Source organism: Entelurus aequoreus, linkage group LG09 (genome assembly GCF_033978785.1).
Source record: "Entelurus aequoreus isolate RoL-2023_Sb linkage group LG09, RoL_Eaeq_v1.1, whole genome shotgun sequence".
In the NCBI taxonomy this organism is placed as follows: Eukaryota; Metazoa; Chordata; class Actinopteri; order Syngnathiformes; family Syngnathidae; genus Entelurus; species Entelurus aequoreus.
Genome location: NC_084739.1, coordinates 15,571,412 through 15,592,417, shown reverse-complemented (window position 1 = coordinate 15,592,417; position 21,006 = coordinate 15,571,412). Strand labels below are relative to the sequence as shown.

The window sequence follows — 21,006 nt, the reverse complement described above, 5'->3', positions numbered from 1 at the left end:
CCGAGAGCAAGACACTTCACCCTTGCTCCTGATGGGTCGTGGTTAGGGCAGCTCCCGCCATCTGTGTGTGAATGTGGGTGTGAATGTGGAAATAGTGTCAAAGCACTTTGAGTACCTTGAAGGTACAAAAGCGCTATACAAGTATAGCCCATTTATCATTTATCATAAAAAGTGGACAACTATTAGAGATTATCATCAAGATTATTTTTTCTTTTTTTTCGAAACTTTTATTTATAATATTCAACATTTACATACAATCAAATACATAATAATAATCAAAACAAGTAGAAACAGTACAAGAACAGTACAAAACAGTGCCAGGGGGTTGTAAACTCAATAAAGCAATGAAAGAAGAATGCAATATATATATATATATATATATATATATATATATATATATATATATATATATATATATATATATATATATATATATATATAGAGGGAATAAGCAGTTGAAAATGGATGGATGGATGGATATATATATATATATATATATATATATATATATATATATATATAGAGAGAGAGAGAGAGAGAGAGAGAGAGAGAGAGAGAGAGAGAGAGAGAGAGAGAGAGAGAGAGAGAGAGAGAGAGAGAGGGAATAAGCGGTAGAATGGATGGATGGATATATGTATACGTGTGTGTGTGTGTGTGTGTGTGTGTGTGTGTGTGTGTGTGTGTGTGTGTGTGTGTGTGTGTGTAAAGCCATAGGCTCACACAAGTTCCATAAATAATACAAATATGGAGCACAGAATCATAGTTTTCACAGCTTTTTGGTTGTTAGAGCTAGAAAGCGTTTTAAAGTAAATTTCTAATTATTTTTTAAAAGCACAAAAAACAGGTCGGGTATTGAGAAACTTACATTTATGAATATAAAACTTAGCCAAAAGTATAATGAGGTTGCAAAGGTCAAATTCCTTTCCAATTTGATCTCATACTGTGTAAATCCAAATAGCACAACTTTGAAACAAAGCACACATTTGTCATGAATGTTATCAAGATTCTTCTAAGGCCACACGCCATTACGACACATCTTTGATTGACAGGCCTCTCATCCAATAGCAATAGTAGGACTGACCCCTGGTAGCCAATCAACTTCGTCTCCGTGCCTGTGGCGTCTCTTCTTGTGTTTCCGGCCTTCCTCGGCCTCGCGTGGCTGCCCGTGGCGGAGAGGAAAGAAGGCGGCTGCGGATGTTTGTAGCGGGAAAAGAAGCTACCAAAACATACCAAGGGAATGCGAAGCCTCGCCGCCGAACTCTAAGACGTTTGTGCACGCCCCCCTCCTCCTTACGCCTCCTGGTTTCTCATGGAAGCGGATGGATTTGTGAGGAGGCGTCGGATGACCGCGGAGACTGCAGGCAATGATCCCGGGGTTGCTGGTGCATCTGCCGGGGCAGAAGTCCGATGGCTGGGGGGTCGCTTCCTGGGAGTCTCGGAAAGTATCGTGGGCAACCTGACACCGCGGATTGGAGGCGAGACGGAACTGCAGACTGTGGAGTTGATCCGGAGCGCACAGGAGCAAAGTGATAACTCTGAACCGGACTACGAGGGCTTGCCGCAAGGAGCTTCCACCAGCACGCACATGTTGGCCGGAGCCGTGGCCGGCATCATGGAGCACTGCCTCATGTTCCCCATCGACTGTGTCAAGGTAGCTTAACGCTTGGCGGCTAACTGGCGTTTGTTTTTTTCCCCCTCCCTTGCATAAATATGTTAGCATAGCTTCTTAGCCTCCTTGCTACCCTAAACACGCGTCACAAGGTCAGTTAGCTAGCATGCTAATCTGTGTTTACCAGTTTAACCACCGTTAGATTGTTGCCAACCCTTTCAAACAAGTCCCCTACCTTTATTTTGTTTTTGGTTAAAGTCAAATATTTCGCATTTTTTTGTAACCAATGTCCACACACGTTTGCCTGTAGTTAAAGAGTTAATAAAAAGTTGAGTCAACAGTTGGCCTTCTTAATAGAGGCATGACACTGACCCACGAAATTTAATTTCGTTGCATTTACACTCGTATAAAAAGAAAAAGTGTAAGTACCACTGATAGTCACACTAGTGATGGGTTGATGAGGCGTCATTAAGCGTTTCGACACATTGCAAAAGTGTACTGATACTGTATTGATACTGTGTCGATACTGTGTCACTAAATACTGACATCTGCTGGACATTAAAAATCCCTACAGGCAACCTATGGACCGACTCAACTGACACTGATTTTATGACCTAGTATATACAATAATATAAACCAAGTCATTGTATTTCATTTAGGATTATTTAATATCTTCATTTAAATAAAAATATATTTTTTATCTGTTTTAGATACAGTCAATAAATAATGTGAACATGTATCATAACATGGAAAGCTAAGAGAACGTGTTGTGAATGAGGATGCTTGTGGACTGGGAATTTTTTTTAATTTTATTTTTTTTACACATTTTTATTAAAAAAAACCCCAGTTTTTCCAACGTATTACATTTTAGACGATTTCTCTTCGTTATTATTTCTCCGGCTGTAGAAAAGACCCGCTCACAGGGCACAGAGGAGGCGGGAGTGCGACAGTTCGCGTATCGGTCACGTGACCAAAACAGCTCATGATTGGTCACGTGACCGACACAGGGTTTTGCTCTATGAGCTCGACACATGCGCCGATGCATCGGTGTTGCCGGACCCATCACTAAGTCACACACACACTAGGTGTGGTGGAATTAACCTCTGCATTTGACCCATCCCCTTGTTCACCCCCCTGGGAAGTGAGGGGAGTAGTGAGCAGCAGCGGTGGCCGCGCCCGACAATCATTTTGGGTGATTTAACCCCCGATTCCAACCCTTGATGCTGAGTGCCAAGCAGGGAGGTAATGGGTAATATATAGGGATATCCGATAATGGCTTTTTTGCCGATATCCGATATTCCCCAACTCTTAATTACCGATATCAACCGATAGCGATGTATACAGTCGTGGAATTAACACATTATTATGCCTAATTTGGACAACCAGGTATGGTGAAGATAAGGTCCTTTTTTGAAAAAAATAATAAAATAAGATAAATAAATTAAAAAAAATTTCTTGAATAAAAAAGAACGTAAAACAATATAAAAACAGTTACCGTATTTTTCGGACTATAAGTCGCTCCGGAGTATACGTCGCACCGGCCGAAAATGCACAATAAAGAAGGAAAAAAACATATATACGTCGCACTGGAGTATAAGTCGCATTTTTTGGGGACATTTATTTGATAAAACCCAACACCAAGAATAGACATTTGAAAGGCAATTTAAAATAAATAAAGAATAGTGAACAACTGAATAAGTGTACGTTATATGAGGCATAAATAACCAACTGAGAACGTGCCTGGTATGTTAACGTAACATATTATGGTAAGAGTCATTCAAAAAACTATAACATATAGAACATGCAATAAGTTTACCAAACAATCTGTCACTCCCGATCGCTAAATCCGATGAAATCTTCTTCCTCGGTGTCGCCTCTGGTATACGCCCTGCTAGCGTCCTTTCTTTCTGCTTCTCGATTGCTGTTCTCTGCAGCATATTTCACTACGTCCAGCTTGTAATGATAAATAACGATAAATGGGTTATACTTGTATAGCGCTTTTCTACCTTCAAGGTACTCAAAGCGCTTTGACAGTATTTCCACATTCACCCATTCACACACACATTCACACACTGATGGAGGGAGCTGCCATGCAAGGCGCTACCAGCAGCCATCAGGAGCAAGGGTGAAGTGTCTTGCCCAAGGACACAACGGACGTGACTAGGATGGTAGAAGGTGGGGATTGAACCCCAGTAACCAGCAACCATCCGATTGCTGGCACAGCCACTCTACCAACTTCGCCACGCCGCCCATCTGCAGTATATGATTTCCTTTTCTGTGCCATTTTAGCTCAGTCCTTCTCAGTTTTTATAAGTTACCGCCAATGTTGATGTGATCCATTTTAATAGCTCCGGCAGTAGCGTCTAGCATATAGCAGTTAGCATCCCATGACCCACAATGCACTTCTGCCATGACCCGCCCCCCGCCGAATTCTTATTGGTTGGCGGGTGAGTGACGATTGCTGACATGTGTGTGACGATTGCGGACATTTTCTTCGTTGCTCACGCGAATGAGATAAATAAAATTATTTGATATTTTACGGTAATGTGTTAATAATTTCACACATAAGTCGCTCCGGAGTATACGTCGCACCCACGGCCAAACTATGAAAAAAACGTTGACTTATAGTCCGAAAAATACGGTACATAGAAACTAGTAATTAATGAAAATGAGTAAAATTAACTGTTAAAGGTTAGTACTATTAGTGGACCAGCAGCATGCACAATCATGTGTGCTTACGGACTGTATCCCTTGCAGACTGTATTGATCTATATTGATATATAACCAGAATATTAATAACAGAAAGAAACAACCCTTTTGTGTGAATGAGTGTAAATGGGGGAGAGAGGTTTTTTGGGTTGGTGCACTAATTGTAAGTGTATCTTGTGGTTTTTATGTTGATTTAATAAAAAAAACAAAAAACGATACCGATCATTTCCGATATTACATTTTAAAGCATTTATCTCTAGTAATATAGCGTTGTCTTTTAATCACATGTGCCCCCCCCCCCCCCCCCCACCTGATTGGCATTGTGGGTTTTGTTAGGCAAACTTAGGCCATGTCCACATTAAGGCTGCAGCTAACGATTATTTTTCTATCGATTAATCTATAGATTATTTTTCTATCGATTAATCTATAGATTATTTTTCTGTTAATCTGTAGATTATTTTTTCGATTAATCTATAGATTATTTTTCCTTTTACCAATTATTTTTTTATTCAAAATGAAGATGAAAAAATAAATGTAGGCCAGTTTTTTCAAAAGGCATGGCTTTTATTTACAAAAAAAAAGAAGTATGGCCACTCAGTCAACATTGACAACAACATGACTAAATATTCTGTAACAATGTAAACATTTAAAACTTTTAACTTTTAACAAAATTAAAAGTAGCTTATTTGCTTTTTAATGTGCAAATATAAAAGTCAACATCCAGTGCAAATCTTAATATTCTGCAATAGTATAAGCGTTTCAAAAGTAAAAGTATTGCTTATTTTGCTTTAAAATGTGCAAAAATAAAGATAAACATCCAATACAAAAAAGTGTAAAACGAAATATTCTGTAACAGTGTAAACATTTCAACAAAAGTGAAAGTATTGCTTATTTGCTAAAATGTGCAAAAATAAAGATAAACATCCAATACAAAAAAGTGCCAATCTAAATATTCTGGAGCACTGTAAACATTAAGTATTGCTTTTAAAATGTGCCAAATAAACATCCAGTCCAACACAGTACACAATAACCAATTCTACTCATTCCAGTGAGTGACTAACAGTTGTAATGAAGAAAGGTTAGCATGTCTACATGCTCTGGTTCTTTTCATGTTTACAATATTCCCAGCAGCTGAAAATAGGCGCTCAGAAGGGGTCGATGTGGCTGGAACTGAGAGGTAATTAGCCTTCACCTCAAGCCAGGACTGCGAGTGAGCTGAGCTGCAGTTTAAGTTTCTAGAAGGTCAACGGGCTCATAGTGATGTTACTAGTAGTTGACTGGGAGGTGTTTATTATCATTTGGGGAGAGTCCGCTGCCTGATGCTCACCTGCTAAACACCTATCTGCTCGACGCTGAAGCGCTGACTACATGCGCTCTGAATACACACTGCTGATTGGCTGGTAACACTCTGAATACGCACTGCTGATTGGCTGATAATGCTTCGTGTGTACCAATCAGATGGTTGTGTGGGTGGGACAATGCTGCGTGCTGAGACAGAGGCAGAAGGAGCGAAGCAGCTTGTTAAGACTTTAGCAGCTAAAGTTAGCTTTAGCTTAGAAACTCGTTCGGTACACCCCCGTACCGAACCGAAAGCCCCGTACCGAAACGGTTCAATACAAAACACGTACCGTTACACCCCTAGCAGATACAAATGACACATTCATGTTTTTGTGTAATGATGACAATGTATGCTCACGCGGACGATTGACCAGTTGATGGTTGATGGTTTTCTTTTCAAATGTTCGTTCATAGCCGTTGTGCTGCTATGATAGGCCATTTACGCTTGACACAGTGTGCATACAACAACATTATTAGGCTGTGTATTGAAATACTTCCACACTTTTGACGACTTTTGGCGTGATTTTTCCCCCTCGCTCGCACCGCTCGCATCGTCTGCTTTGATCGTCCGCTTTGCGCTTCGCCATGACGGTAGTGTGACGTAAATATGTGACGCGTCGACGCACAAAAACGGCGTCGACGTATTTACGTAACCGATGACGTCGACGCGTCGTTTCAGCCTTAGTCCACATGAACATGGAGAGTTTCAAAAACACATATTTGAGGTTAAAACGATCTCCATCCACACAAGTGTAGTTTCAAAAGTGTCTACGTCTACACACAAACGCATACACCTGCTGTCATGTACATTTTGTCCAATCAGAAGCCTGAAAAAAGCATCAATATCTGACTTAGTGGCATGATTGTTATCCTATTATGTTTATTTTGATATACTAGACCAGTGTTTTTCAACCTTTTCTGAGCCAAGGCACTTTTTTTTAATAGAAAAAATCCCAAGGCACACCACCAGTAGAAAACATTAAAAAAATGAAACTCAGCAGCTGATAGTGACAGTAAAAAGTCGTTCTCGCAAATGATAACACAAAAACCTTTCTTCCACTCATGCTTAATGGTTGTGTTAAGCTATTTATTGGCAAACAACTGTGTTTACTCTTTTTAAATCAAAATGACAAAAGAAAGTACCCAAATGACGCTGATCAAAAGTTTATATACCCCAGTGACTTTGATCTGATAACATGCACAAAAGTTGACACAAACAGGTTTGAATGGATAATCAAGGTTCCAATCCTCACCTGTGACCTGTTTGTTTGTAATTAATGTGTGTGTTTAAAAGGTCAGTGAGTTTCTGGGCTTCTGTCAGACCATTGCATCTTTCATCCAGTGCTGCACAGATGTATCTGGATTCTGAGACATGGGGAAGGCAAAATAATTGTCAAAGGATCTGTGAGAAAAGGTAATTGAACTGCATAAAACAGGAAAGGGGTATAAAAAGGTATCCAAGGAATTGAGAATGCCAATCAGCAGTGTTCAAACGCTGATTAAGAAGTAGAAAATTAGGGATTCAGGTAGACCAGCAAAGAATTCAGCCACAACTGCCAGGAAAATTGTTCGAGATGCAAAGAAAAATCTACAAATAACTTCAGCTGAAATACAGGACTCTCTGAAAAATTGTGGTGTGGCTGTTTCAAGATGCACAATAAGGAGGCACTTGAAGACAAATGGGCTGCATGGTCGAGTGGCCAAAAAGTTAAATTTTGGTCTCATCACTCCAAATTACTTTGTTCCAGAAGTTTTGAGGCTTGTCTTTGTGCTGTTTGGCGTAATGTAAGCGGGATACTTTGTGACATTTGCCTGGCGACTCGACATTGACTTTGTCATTTTGATTTAAAAAGTGTAAACACAGTTGTTTGCCAATGAATAGCTTCACACAACCATTAAGCATGAGTGGAAGAAAGGTTTTTGTGTTATCATTCATATTCTCTGAAGAATAGCCAAGAAATCATACATTCTCCCAGGGTATGTAAACTCATGAGCATGACTATCTTATGACACAAAGCAAAAAGTCTTGCTTGTTAAAGTTGTCCCATCAGCTGGAGGTTCGACAGAGATCGTATCCAAAACAGCTGACTGTCATTTGCCCTGGCGGGAGTGTCGCAAAGCCCATTTTTAATGTCTTTTTTTATTAATGTTGAGTGAAAAGAGCAGCGTGTTTACGTTCAAACATACAGTAAGTCTTCTTATAGTGTGTTTAAAGACAGCAAGGCAGTGTTGTTGAGCTTGGAAACAACCGTGACGTCATCACAAGTCTCCGTTTGTGCCGTGTACACGCATACGCTAAGCGGACAGTTTTGGATCCCTACACTTTGGCCAGCGTTTATAAAAGTCTGGGTTTTTAAAGACAAATGTATGCGTCTGCGTGTGAACAAGAGGCCTAAACGCAGAGATAAGTATGCGTTTATTAAGTATCTGTGTTCGTGTGGACATGGCCTTAGGGAGTCATGACCTGATGACCATAAGGTCGTCAGGTGCTTGTGATCACTGCGGGTGCTAAAATGGCACCAATTAAGTGCATACAGCTGTCCATGTCACACTGAAAAGCAACACACGCCCACACTTTATCCATGTCTTGACCACCTGTAGTCTCACAGACCTGCAAGTTCTTGAGCAAACATCCAAGGCACAGACTAGGCAGGTCTGTGAGCAAACATCCAAGGCACAGAGTAGGGATGTAACTACTAGTCTGGGCGATATGGCTGAAAATTGTATCACAAAATAAGTTTTTTATATTTGTCGATGTTCATTCTTGCTGGTTTCTTCCGACCCCCCCCAAAAATATATATCGAACGCATTTTTTAAAATATCGATTACATGTACATTGCAATATATTTTGATATTGTTTTATTGGCCCAGTCCAGATGTAACCGTAAACGGTATAATGATAACCCAGGGTAAACTTGCCACGGTCAGTATAACCGTTTTTAAATCAAAATGATCGTAAAACCCTGATTGATAACAGTTTGATAAACTCACGAAGCAGTGACATTGCTCATTTACTGGAGAAGCAAGCAAGCCCTAGCTAGCTTATATGCTAACACGAGTAAAAGAGATCTGCCGCTTTCCCCCTCAAAAACGACATTCCCCTTTTTAAACTTGTATAAACACATTACTGTCTGAGCAACTAATATATTAATTTGTGCACATTAAGCCTACAAAATGATCTCTCTTATAACACAGAGATCAAACAATACTCGAAGGAATATGACAACATAAAGTGAATTTGCGTGATGTAAACCGGACGTGACACATCCAACAATTTACAAATTAAAACAGAAGAAAATAAACACATTTAAACTTTCAAATAAAAATGACATGGCTCTTAAATGGAAAATGCGCTCTCTTTCACAATCATTACATAACACCTGTTTTGTTTTTTTGCAAGTATGAGGTGGCTAACAATGCAGCTGATGCGACGACACTATTGCGCCTATAAAGACCTCTGAAAACATCCAAAAACTGCCAACAATACTCCATTTACAGCTTGTCACCTGAATATTAACCAAGTATTAACTATATTGTTATAAGCGCTAACACAGACTAACTTTTTAGCGGCGCCTGGATCACAGCAACCTATTATTGACATACTGAGTTTCTGCACTGCCTCTGAGTTGGTGAAAGTTTATTCTAGATTATAAATTATGCCTCTTAACTTGATAGTGGAAAATTGTGGCCATAAAACGAGAAGTTGGTTAACTTTGACGTTGAATTTATATCCAGAGATGGCGACAAAGACAAGAAAAGCGCTTGTGGCACCGTTTTTATTACTCGCGTGAGGATTATGAACATCCTATCAGTCGGCATCCCAGTGAGAGCAGACAGTGTACAGTAAGTGCTCGTTTAATTATATTCGTAGTTTGTATATCTTGTTTAGCTCTTGGCAATACTACTGAATGGATGTTTATTCGGGGACAAAAATGGCTTTGCTGCAGGCACACAATGGGTGAAATTAAAAGTTTGTAAACAGAAGGTTCATACACCAAAGCAAATTTTTATTCGGTCTGTGGTTTGTACATCGACAAGTTTGTACAATGAAGGGTTTGTAAAACCTTAGTTCACTGTAACTTGTCTTTCAAGATCGTTTTGTCATGGTTAGAGAATACAAAAGACCTCTTTGCTCTTTAGGAAAGAACGCAAACCTCCCACGTCAACTGAAATACAGTTTGTTTTTTTAACAATTTCAGTGACTGTTCAATACCTCTGTCATCCTTAATATTAAATGTAAGTGACCAGAGCAACCTACTTTAGAAAAGGGTGGTACATTTTGACGCACAGAAGTTTCTGGCTATTGTCCCATAGGAAAGAAGAAACCGCTTTCAGTAAAAAGTTCACAGCGTCATTGCTTCAAGTTCATTGCTTGTAGTGGCCAATACAACCAAATTTACCATCAACAATATGTGGAGAATATGTTCTTCTGCAGGAAAGATATATAGCTTGGTGTGGGTATACCATTTACAGTGACTGGATACTTGCCAACATAACAGGGTCCTATTTGTCAAGACTTTGTTCTGCTGTTGGAGTACTGTGAGGCCTCCAAAATGAGTGTCAATAACATTTGTGTGCACAGAGCCTGCAGTTGTAATTGTATCGTATAATTATTTATATCAGTAGAGTTTCAAGGGAAAAAACGTTCTAAAGAAAGAATATCTGTTACTCTTTTTTTTCTCGGCCAATCTTTCACTAGCCATTTCAGGAAAATAGATCCATTTTGCTATCCTGAGTTGTCAGGAGAGCACTCTGGTATTTTGTCAGCATTGATGAAAGCCTCAAAGAGCCTGTATTCTACGGGTTTAACTTTTTGCAGTATGTACCGTCATTTCCGGTCTATAAGCCGCACCTGACTATAAGCCGCACCAGCTAAATTTAGGGGAAAATACAGATTGCTCCATATATAAGCCGCACCCGACTGTAAGCCGCAGGGTTTTGATGTGTAATTACTGTAGTATATAAGGGTTCCTGCTACCACGGAGGGGATTGTCGGGACAGAGATGACTGTTTGGGAACGCAAAGCGTCCCATTTATTAACAATAAATCTTTCAATCATTCAATCAAACTTTCACATCTTTGACATGGCGAACAGCATTCGTGCAGAGTACAAATAATACAACGGTGCAAAGTAATACAAAGTGCTCGCCTGTACGTTATCAAAATAACCAGCCTACCGGTATATGAAAAGTCAGTCTTTAATCATTGTGTCATCGTCTTCCTCCTGCGTACTAAAACCACCAAAATCCTCTTCGTCTGTGTCGGAGAAGAACAGGCCGTAAATAAGCCGCACCGTTGTATAAGCCGCAAGGACCAGAACGAGGGGGAAAAGTAGCGGCTTATAGTCCGGAAATTACGGTAAATTATTGGCGTCCTGTTTGTTAATTTGGCTTTCTATTTTAATCCGACTTGAACCATTTGGTTTGTGTTCCATTTCAGATACATGGCAGTTCTATTCATCTTGAAGACGGGTCAGGGTTTTTCCTGCCTCTTTGGTCTGTTGAAACGTACTGTTTATTGGGGACGTTTTCCGTCTTTAGGAACTTAGCTTCCTGAACTTTGACTTTTTCTTTCCACTTTGGTCTGATCAGACCCATGGTTCAATGGAAAAGTTTTCTGCCTTTAGGATCTTTTCAACCTTTTGTGTGTTTTTTGTTAGTATTTGTTTTTCTTCCGCATAGCTGTGTTCTTGAAGAATCTTGTGTTTGTCTACTATTTGAGAAGTCAGAATATCCACAAAGTTGTATTCTTCAGGACCTGTGTGTTCTTGAAGTACTTATTTACGTAGTTCGTCTTCCATTGAGTGAGTGTTGACTTTGCCAAAGGTCTGTTCACCTAGATCAGATGTGTGTTAATGGTCAAAGTTCTTGTTTTGTTTGTTAAAGTTTTCTTGACCTCTCCTGCACTTTCAAGTGACCATTTAGACTTGCTGATTTCCTCTTCAGGCAAAAGTTTAGCATTTTGTTTGCTTGTAGATTTTTCCTTCTTTCTCTTTTTCTTTCTTGGACAGAGAAAGTAATGATGATCTCTAATTCAATCCATGTTTTTGCAAAGATATGTGTAATTGTGCTCCTTATCATCATGACATATTTGAACCAAATCACAACCACTTTGCCACAAAAGCCCTCTTGTTTTTGTTATTAAGTCGATCATCATGGTGCATGGGGTTTCAGAATACACTGTATTATCTTTTACGATTGTTTTCAAGAAGAATGACAGTTTGTCAAGTTGATTGGTTGTTAAACCATTTTTGTGTGGGTCATCCTTGAAATGTTGACACTTTTTAAGGATGGAGTATTGGTAGTAGAGTAAGTGTGATCAGAATCTTCTAAATATGTTGAATCTGCTAGAGTCGTATCCAAACTTTTAATAAGTTAAAAGTATTTTCTTGGATTGTCTCCGTTTACAGGCGGTAGACTCAATGACTCATGGCGCACCACGCAACAATGCATGGTGCACATTGTTGCCTTCACTTGCGCCATGTCCGTAAGCACGTCTAGAACATTGGGCAATCTTTTTTCTCCACCGTGCCCGTCTCTATTTTTTACGGTAAAAGAAGTATTCCCAAACAGCCAATTTAGTCTGTTTGAACATAGGTACCGGTAAGTATTTAGTGGGCCATGGACCATCCTCCTCCACAATATAGTCTGTAGAGCTGTGACTAGGGGAAATGGTCCTTTTACAGCTGCACGTGACCTGAAGGATTTCTTTTTTACTTTCACTTATAGTGTCCAGACGGTATTGAAGAACATTTTAGTGGTTTTGAAACAGTCCCTTTTTCATGACACCTAAAATCGGTAACCGGCCCATACCTACTAGTGGCCTAGGAGTATTTTACCGCGTTCTTGTCTAATCAAGGACCATTGTGGCAACTTTCTGCACTAGGCAAACATGTTATTTGTCCTATTAGGGAGCTCTTTGCCCTTAATTATAGCACACAGTGTCATGAGGACATACTTACTCTTTGCCCAAGTGGAAGGAATAATTGTTCTTTATTGGTATTTATGGATTATGCCACTGTTAGTTTCCTCTATGTAATTTCTACTTTGTTGTTTTATTTATTTACTACAGGTATGTTTCACCAAAAAATGTGTGATTTGAGGTCATCATTTGAATTTGAACTAATCTGATTCTGGTTCCTTGTTTTGATTACAGTTCCCAATGTTTCTCGATTTCGATTCTTTTAAGAGACTGGGTCAAAAATGTACTATCTTCATGGGGCTATTTTCAAGCAGTAGATAAATATCAATCCTTTGAACTTGACTATAAATGTTATAAAGTTTCTTTCCACAGGTGCACACTTTCGCAAAAGTTTAACTTTATCTTTGAAAACCTCATACATTTTTTAGACATCCTGATGTTCATGTGTTAGAGAGAGAGAAGTTTCAATCAGGGTTGCATGCTGCCGATTCTGATCAGCTATGATCAGAGTACATGTATAAACTATACATTTCTAAATTCATTTAGTGAGTGCTATTGACAGTGTAACAATATCAGCACAATATTTAATCTTGTCTCTTATTTTCTTTAATTACATAACATTTTTCATCACAACCACGTCAATGGCACACAATAACTAAACAAAAGCAAAAACTATATTACTTATTGATATTCCTCTAGTTTTGCCCTCAAACTCATCCTATGTCCAGAGAATGATTTCCTGAGTTTGTAAACATTAACTAAACAACAAAAATGTTATTTTGAGCAAATTAAAATATCGATCTTATCACCATGGTATCAATCATAAAATGATACTACCCTTGGTATCAACACTGTCGATTTATGGTTTGAGCCGATTTCCCTTTACGTGTATGCCTGAGTTGTCGCTAAACGGCAACAGAACACCACAACAATTGTTATAGTATCCGCTCTCTAACTCTTACTAATCTACTTTTTAATTGTAGTTAATATCTGGTTACTTTTTGCTATAACAGTTAAGTTCAGTTTCAGTTTATTTGGAACATGCATACGATACAATGTAATGCATCACATATTTCCAGTTGTTTCATTACAGCACGTCCGAAAAAGAGTAGGAAGAAGCTGAGCTTATTTAATCCTACCCATTTTCATACCATAGCAATTTTATCTGATTTCCTTGTTCTCTGTAACAGAACAGTGAATAAATAAATAATATACCATAGTAAGTAAACAAATATTAAATACATAAATCCATCTTAAAAAAAAAAAGGGTTCAATATGTTCATCATACTTATTGTTCTGTGTACTTTGTGAACACTTGTAATTTGAACTGTCTCTTAAACTGAATTATATTGGTGCTTTGTTTGATTTCTTTGGTTAATCCATTCCATAATTTAATTCCACATACGGATATGCTATAGGTTTTAAGTGTTGTACGAGCATACAAATGTTTTAAATTAGATTTTCTTGACAGGCTTTCACCAAACTTTCTTAACTACTCTAAGCACTTATTTATTCTGTTGTTTCAAGCTAGTTTAGCAGCTAGCTTAGCTATTAGCATGCCTGTTCCTGTTTGCTCTTCCGTTGTGTGTAACATGTTTAGCCTCGTGTTCAGGTCTTGCAGTGTTAAGAAAAACATAAAAATTTGATTTTTTGGCCGAATGGAGATACAATTAGCTGCTAGCCAACTCTGTGGCAGCTACCGTAATTCTTTCTGTCGGCAGACTGAGCATCAAAAATAGGAATGGAGATTTAAAAATGTGGATGGTTTTGGAAGAATCGGATTGTAAGTCTTGGTTGCCATCAATAGCCGATGCCCAACCCTATACTTGCCTTCTATTCAACACTGCATCATTTAAAACCTAAAGTTCTCTTTAAATGCTTTCAATGTTTACTTTTTCCCCCTTTTAATTGTTTGTTTTCCCTACTTCCCCAGACAAGAATGCAGAGCCTCCAGCCAGACCCCGCCGCCCGCTACAGGAACGTGATGGACGCCCTCCGTCGAATCATGGCCACGGAGGGAGTTTGGCGGCCGATGAGAGGGCTGAACGTGACCGCTATCGGCGCGGGTCCGGCCCATGCCCTCTATTTTGCCAGCTATGAGAAACTCAAAAAGACTCTGAGTGACGCGATCCACCCCGGGGCTAACAGTCATTTGGCTAATGGTACCATAAAACCTCCCATTTGCACAAACAGGCAGTGATGTTTGATGACACAAACTATGCACATGTATTTTAGCCACAACAGTTTTATCTGTTTTTATTCCCATAGCAACGCCAGTGTAGATCAATTCTATTAAGTCAGTGTTTCACCCCCAAAATAATAGTGTTCTTACCAATTGTGTCTTTATGTCATGTTCTCCATACTCTCTTCCCTCTTTCCAGTGTATTGGGAGGCTGGGTAAGTTGTCTTTCTCCCATACAAACTGCTCTTCCTGTTTTATCCTGCTTTAAAAAAAAAAAAAAAAGAACAGTTTAGTCCACTAGGTGTCTCTCTTTGCTAAGGTTTGGCCTCCTGAACCCAATCAGGACCAACATGCAAAATAACATCCATGTTTAGTTTCTAGCATCTGCAGATGTTAAATAGCAAATACATCACATTGATATATTTTTCTGTTTCTACAGTACCTTGCAAAAGTATTCCCCCTGCCTTGGCTTTTTACCTATTTTGTTACATTTCAAGCTGTAATTTAAATGTTTTTTAATCTACTTGGTCTGTGAGTTTAGGTGGGTTCTTTGCCCTTGAAGATTATGGATTTGATGGTTCTCTGTGGGATCATCAAATGTGTTTTTCTTCATAACCCAACTCTAAGTAATTGTGTGACTACTGGAGGCGAAACATTGCACTAGAACATTTTAAGGGGCTTCATATCAAAGGAGGTGAAGCCCATTTCAAATTTTTTATTTTCTTAAATCATTTGTTAATATTTATTTTTTTCTAATTTCACTTCACCAACCTAGGTTATTTTGTGCAGATCGATCACATACAATGTAGATTAAAAAACACATTAAAATTATTAAACAAAATAGGTAAAAATCCAAGGGGGTTAAAGAATTTTGCAAAGCGCTGTACTTCTTTCTCATTTATCTTAGCTAACTTTAATTTGTGAGTGGTGCTTATTGCAGGGACAGCTGGATGTGTGGCCACCCTGCTTCACGATGCAGCCATGAACCCATCAGAAGGTATAGACTCTTCCATTTATATTTTATTATTGTTTTTGTATGATTGGAATATGGCCAGAATTCTCACCTGCTTGAGTATACTGGACATGATCGCTAATCATGAGTTAAACTTGGGAGCAAGATGACCAAAAATCTATGTTACGATATTAATTGCGGTCTCCTGCGATAATAATATACGTCACAATATATTATTTGGTATATAAATGACAATATAAATATTACAAAGTGTCATTGCAGGTTGTATTATTCGGTCCAAACTATTAATCTACTTGCTAAATTGTGGTTAATATCTGGTTATTTTCTGTTGTAACATAGTTTTATTTTTAAACATAATTCTGTTGTGTGGATACTTTAAACTAGATTTAGTCAATAATACAAATGTGGGTGTTGATCCAATACCCAGTAGTTACAGGGGAAATATTGGTCCAACCAATGCTAATACCGTATTTTTCGGACTATAAGTCGCAGTTTTTTTTCATAGTTTGGCCGGGGTTGCGACTTATACTCAGGAGCGACTTATGTGTGAAATTATTAACACATTACCGTAAAATATCAAATAATATTATTTAGCTCATTCACGTTTGATTGATTGATTGAAACTTTTATTAGTAGATTGCACAGTACAGTACATATTCCGTACAATTGACCACTAAATGGTAACACCCGAATAATTTTTTCAACTTGTTTAAGTCGGGGTCCACGTAAATCAATTCATGGTAAGAGACTAGACGTATAAGATTTCATGGGATTTAGCGATTAGGAGTGACAGATTGTTTGGTAAACGTATAGCATGTTCTATATGTTATAGTTATTTGAATGACTCTTACCATAATATGTTACGTTAACATACCAGGCATGTTCTAAGTTGGTTATTTATGCCTCATATAACGTACACTTATTCAGCCTGTTGTTCACTATTCTTTATTTATTTTAAATTGCCTTTCAAATGTCTATTCTTGGTGTTGGGTTTTATTATAAAAAATTTCCCCCAAAAATGCGACTTATACTGCAGTGCGACTTATATATGTTTTTTTCCTTCTTTATTATGCATTTTCGGCCGGTGCGACTTATACTTCGAAAAATACGGTACTTAGAATTTTCAAGATGACTGAATGATTAGATTGTTGATGACAATTTTAATCAGAGATAAACACAGGATGTATCAATTAAATATTTAAATTAGTCTTACAATTGGCTCTGATTTAAATCCTTTGGATTTTGCCCTTAAAGTCCTCCTGTGTCCAACGATTTATTTCCTGATTTTTGAATTTAGATTTTGAAATATTGATATTATTAAAAGCTCTATTTTCAGCCAAGTTCATACCATTTATATTGTATACTATATCAACTATATCGCGCAACCCAACTTCAGAGTGTTGGAATTTTACTTGAAAATGGAAATGGTTTTGTGATGGTCAGAGTTTGACTCTGATATTGATCAATTCTTTATTTGTTACATATAGTTAAAGCTTCCCCTGCATTCCACACTCTTGGCATTTTCTCGATGAGCTTCAAGAGGTAGTCACCTGAAATGGTTTTCACTTCACAGGTGTGCTTGAAGCTCATCGAGAGAATGCCAAGAGTGTGCAAAGCAGTAATCAGAGCAAAGGGGTGGCTATTTTGAAGAAACTAGAATATAAAACATGTTTTCAGTTATTTCAACTTTTTTTGTTAAGTACATAACTCCACATGTGTTCATTCATAGTTTTGATGCCTTCAGTGACAATCTACAATGTAAATAGTCATGAAAATAAAGAAAAGACATTGAATGAGGACAAGGTGTGTCCAAACTTTTGGCCTGTACTGTGTTTATGTATGTTTATATATATATATATATATATATATATATATATATATATATATATATATATATATATATATATATATATATATATATATATATATTAGGGGTGTAACGGTACATGTATTTGAATCGAACCGTTTCGGTACGGGGGTTCCGATTCGGTTCGGAGGTGTACCGAACGAGTTTCCACACGGACATATGAAGTAGCGTAACGCACGTTGTGTAAACAATGCACACCGAGGCACAACACACGGCATGCTAGCAGCTAACGGGCTACGATAGACTGACCATACGTCCTCTTTTCACCGAACATGTCCTCTTTTGCGGAGCTGTCAGGGCGGAGTTTCTTAAATGCCTCAAATGTCCGGCATTTTGAGTTAGGGTTGCGTGTATTTTCAATGTACGTTCAGGGTTAAGAAGGGGTTAAAAACAAAACAAATTGTGCGCGCAGCAGCATTTGTGAGGGAGGGGCAGAGACAGAGGGAGCGAGAGAGTTATGATAAACGCGCATGCGTCGCCAGGCTCTGCTTTTTATCCATAGATTTATCAGATTTAATTTATTATTATCTATCGCAAGGGTGTCAAAAGTGTGCCCCGGAGGCCATTTGCGGCCCACAGCTAATGTTTAAAAGGCCCACGGCACATTCTAAAAATACTATTAAAATAAACAAAAACATAACAAAAGTGAAATAAAAAAGCTTAAAGGTTAAATGTAATTTAGAAAAAGTTGCAATGTTGACTAATAAAACAAAGCTGTTTTTTTTTCTTTCATACTGTCATTGCTCAAAACATAATATTGAATCAAAATCAATGTTATTATGAATTATTGATCTATCCAAGGTTCCGATTACTTCACATCAAATATTCCACTAAGAAAAATATTTTTGGTGGAAGATTTAGCAAATTTGGTAAATAAATAACCCAAAAATGTATATTTTGTTGTTTTCTTACTGTACCGAAAATGAACCGAACCGTGACCTCTAAACCGAGGTATGTACCGAACCAAAATTTTTGTGTACCGTTACACCCCTAATATATATATATATATATATATATTGCTGTACTGTTTGAAAGCATGTATACTTAATGTTCATATCTTACTCTAGAATTGTTGCAATCTTAAACACATTTTCTAAGCAGAAAAAAAACAAACTACCTTCAAACTGAGCAATCATATCACAAAAGGAACACATGTAATGCCCGTTTTGGGCCCTAGGGTTGCACCAGGGTCAATATACCGCTGCTCCCCATTGCCAGCAGCACCCTCACGGCCCCACCACCATGACAGTAGACATGACAGTTATCTTGGTATTTGCTCGTCTTGAGTCGCTAGTTAATGTCCACCTCTATGCAAGCTGTACACTGACTGCTCTAAAGTATATCAAACTGACATGTGTGTTACTTTTGTTGAATACTACGTTGTATTATTATGCCTACTTACTGTGTATTTCCCTTTTTTCTGCTCCGTTAAACCCTGCATATCCTGGCATCCACCGTGCATCCTCCCAGTTGTGAAGCAACGCATGCAGATGTATAATTCGCCCTACCGCGGCGTGTTGGACTGTATACGCGCCGTGTGGCAGAAAGAGGGCGCCGGCGCGTTCTACCGCAGCTACACCACCCAGCTCACCATGAACGTGCCCTTCCAAGCGCTCCACTTCATGACATACGAGTACCTGCAGGAGCTGCTCAACCCCCACAGACACTACAACCCCTCGTCCCACATGCTGTCAGGGGCCTTAGCCGGGGCCCTGGCTGCCGCCGCCACCACGCCCCTGGATGTGTGCAAGACCCTGCTCAACACCCAGGAGTCGCTGGCCCTCAGCTCCCTGTCGGCCAAGCAAGGAGCCCACAGACAAATCACAGGCTTAGCCCACGCCTTCCGGACGGTGTATAGGCTGGGCGGCCTGCGGGGCTACTTCAAGGGAGCGCAGGCCAGGGTCATCTACCAGATGCCCTCCACGGCCATCAGCTGGTCCGTCTACGAGTTCTTCAAGTACGGACTCACCAAACACCAGCATGACAAGCGGAGAGCGCAGCAGAAGGAGGCGGAGACGTAGGACCCGCTGCGAGGAGAAGCCGCACGTGGAATCACACCAAGATCCATCTCTACTGTCCCATCAAGCATAGCAGAGAAAGTTACCGTCGGGGAAAGTGTTGCGTTGCTTCCCAGCATTGGATTCACCAACAGAGGGCAGTAGCGTTATTTTTGTAATTTTTTTTTTTTTACCCAGGCAATTCAGAGGCCGAAACAATTATAGTATGGAAATGATTGGCGTCCTGCAAACAGTCTTTAAAATAATGATGAAGAAATTAGAGATTATGAGGAATTAAGCACTGCATATTGTTTAATATATAATGTGATATGAAACCAGGGATCAAGTGGAGGCGCATTCGCCGCCATGATGGATCTGATTAATCCGAAGCCTATATTTAATTTATTTTGCCCTTTTTTATATGAGCATTTAAAATTGAGTCCTTTTTTTTGGTTTCCCCTAATTTGCTTCCAACCCCCGAGTACTTCTCAGCTATTCACCATTATTGCCTTGTATGCAGTTCCAACTGAAGCTATCTTAATTCATAGCACTGCTACTACTGAGTGTCAATAACAGCGCTTGGCTTGTAGGAAATGAATAATGCCCCCTAAAGTCTGCATTTTAGGTCAGCTTTATAAGCTATCGATGTTGAACCCATGCTGAGTGAATGGAAGCTGTTCTTACTGATTGATGTCTGTTTCCCACTCTCAATTGCACTCATCAAGTGAATAATAAATTATGAGCAACGGACAGTGCTCATAAATCACCAAAACCACGTTTTTTTTGTCGCGTCATACCTCGGCATGCATTGTAAAACAACAATCCTAATTGTGACCTACACATAAGCCGTCAGTTCAGGTTGTTTGGAAGCAGGGCGAGTTGGTCTGTGAGTTCAGGTCCGAACATTTGTTTAGTCTTTAGTGCAGGTGCAGCTTTCACCTTTGACCCCCCCCCAGAGACTGAAAATACACATTGAACCAGCAGGTCTACAAACGCCACAAGAAGGCTGTAGAACTGGGTAAATGACCCATGAGAAAGTATGTCGGAAATTCAAGGAAACAAAAGCGACGACTATTACTCAAAAGGTACACAACAGCAAAGCACTTGACTAAGGAAGGAACTCGGTAAACATTAGTAAACATGCTAACAAGGAATAATGTGGCTTTATAGTGTCCACGTGGACCTTCTGAAGATGGATAAGTTATGGCAGGTGTGTCAAACTTGGAATTTACAGTGCATCTAATTTTTCCACATTTAGGATAAATTTGTTTTTGTCCTCAAAATTCTACATACAATACCCCATAATGAAAATGTATTCTTAAAAGATTTTGCAAATGTATTAAAAATTAAAAACTATTTTTAAAAAAACACGTACATAAGTATTCACAGCTGTTAATCAATACTTCGTTG

General features: G+C 38.9%; 2 protein-coding genes across 2 annotated transcripts in view; one reads left to right on the top strand and one right to left on the bottom strand.

The window, feature by feature from the left end:
• pyroxd2 (pyridine nucleotide-disulphide oxidoreductase domain 2) overlaps nucleotides 1-1,682 on the bottom strand; it is a 39,892-nt gene extending 38,210 nt beyond the window's left edge. The window contains exon 1 of the mRNA XM_062058174.1: nucleotides 1,082-1,682. The gene's annotated coding sequence lies outside the window, so the exon portion shown is untranslated. The remainder of the gene's footprint in view (nucleotides 1-1,081) is intronic.
• Nucleotides 1,127-20,368, top strand: slc25a28 (solute carrier family 25 member 28). Its single transcript, XM_062058175.1, has 4 exons — nucleotides 1,127-1,651; nucleotides 14,511-14,739; nucleotides 15,700-15,756; nucleotides 19,070-20,368. Exons 1-4 carry the CDS (start codon nucleotides 1,310-1,312, stop codon nucleotides 19,618-19,620), a joined length of 1,179 nt encoding a protein of 392 aa, XP_061914159.1. The 5' UTR covers nucleotides 1,127-1,309; the 3' UTR covers nucleotides 19,621-20,368.
• The last annotated feature ends 638 nt before the right edge of the window (nucleotides 20,369-21,006 follow it).

Excerpts from the sequence above, each read along its gene's own strand:
- slc25a28 (XM_062058175.1), top strand. The coding sequence starts at position 1,310 with ATGGAAGCGGATGGATTTGTGAGGAGGCGTCGGATGACCGCGGAGACT. Across the intron at positions 14,740-15,699 it reads TAACAGTCATTTGGCTAATG|GGACAGCTGGATGTGTGGCC; the intron begins GTACCATAAAAC and ends TGCTTATTGCAG. Across the intron at positions 15,757-19,069 it reads AGCCATGAACCCATCAGAAG|TTGTGAAGCAACGCATGCAG; the intron begins GTATAGACTCTT and ends GCATCCTCCCAG.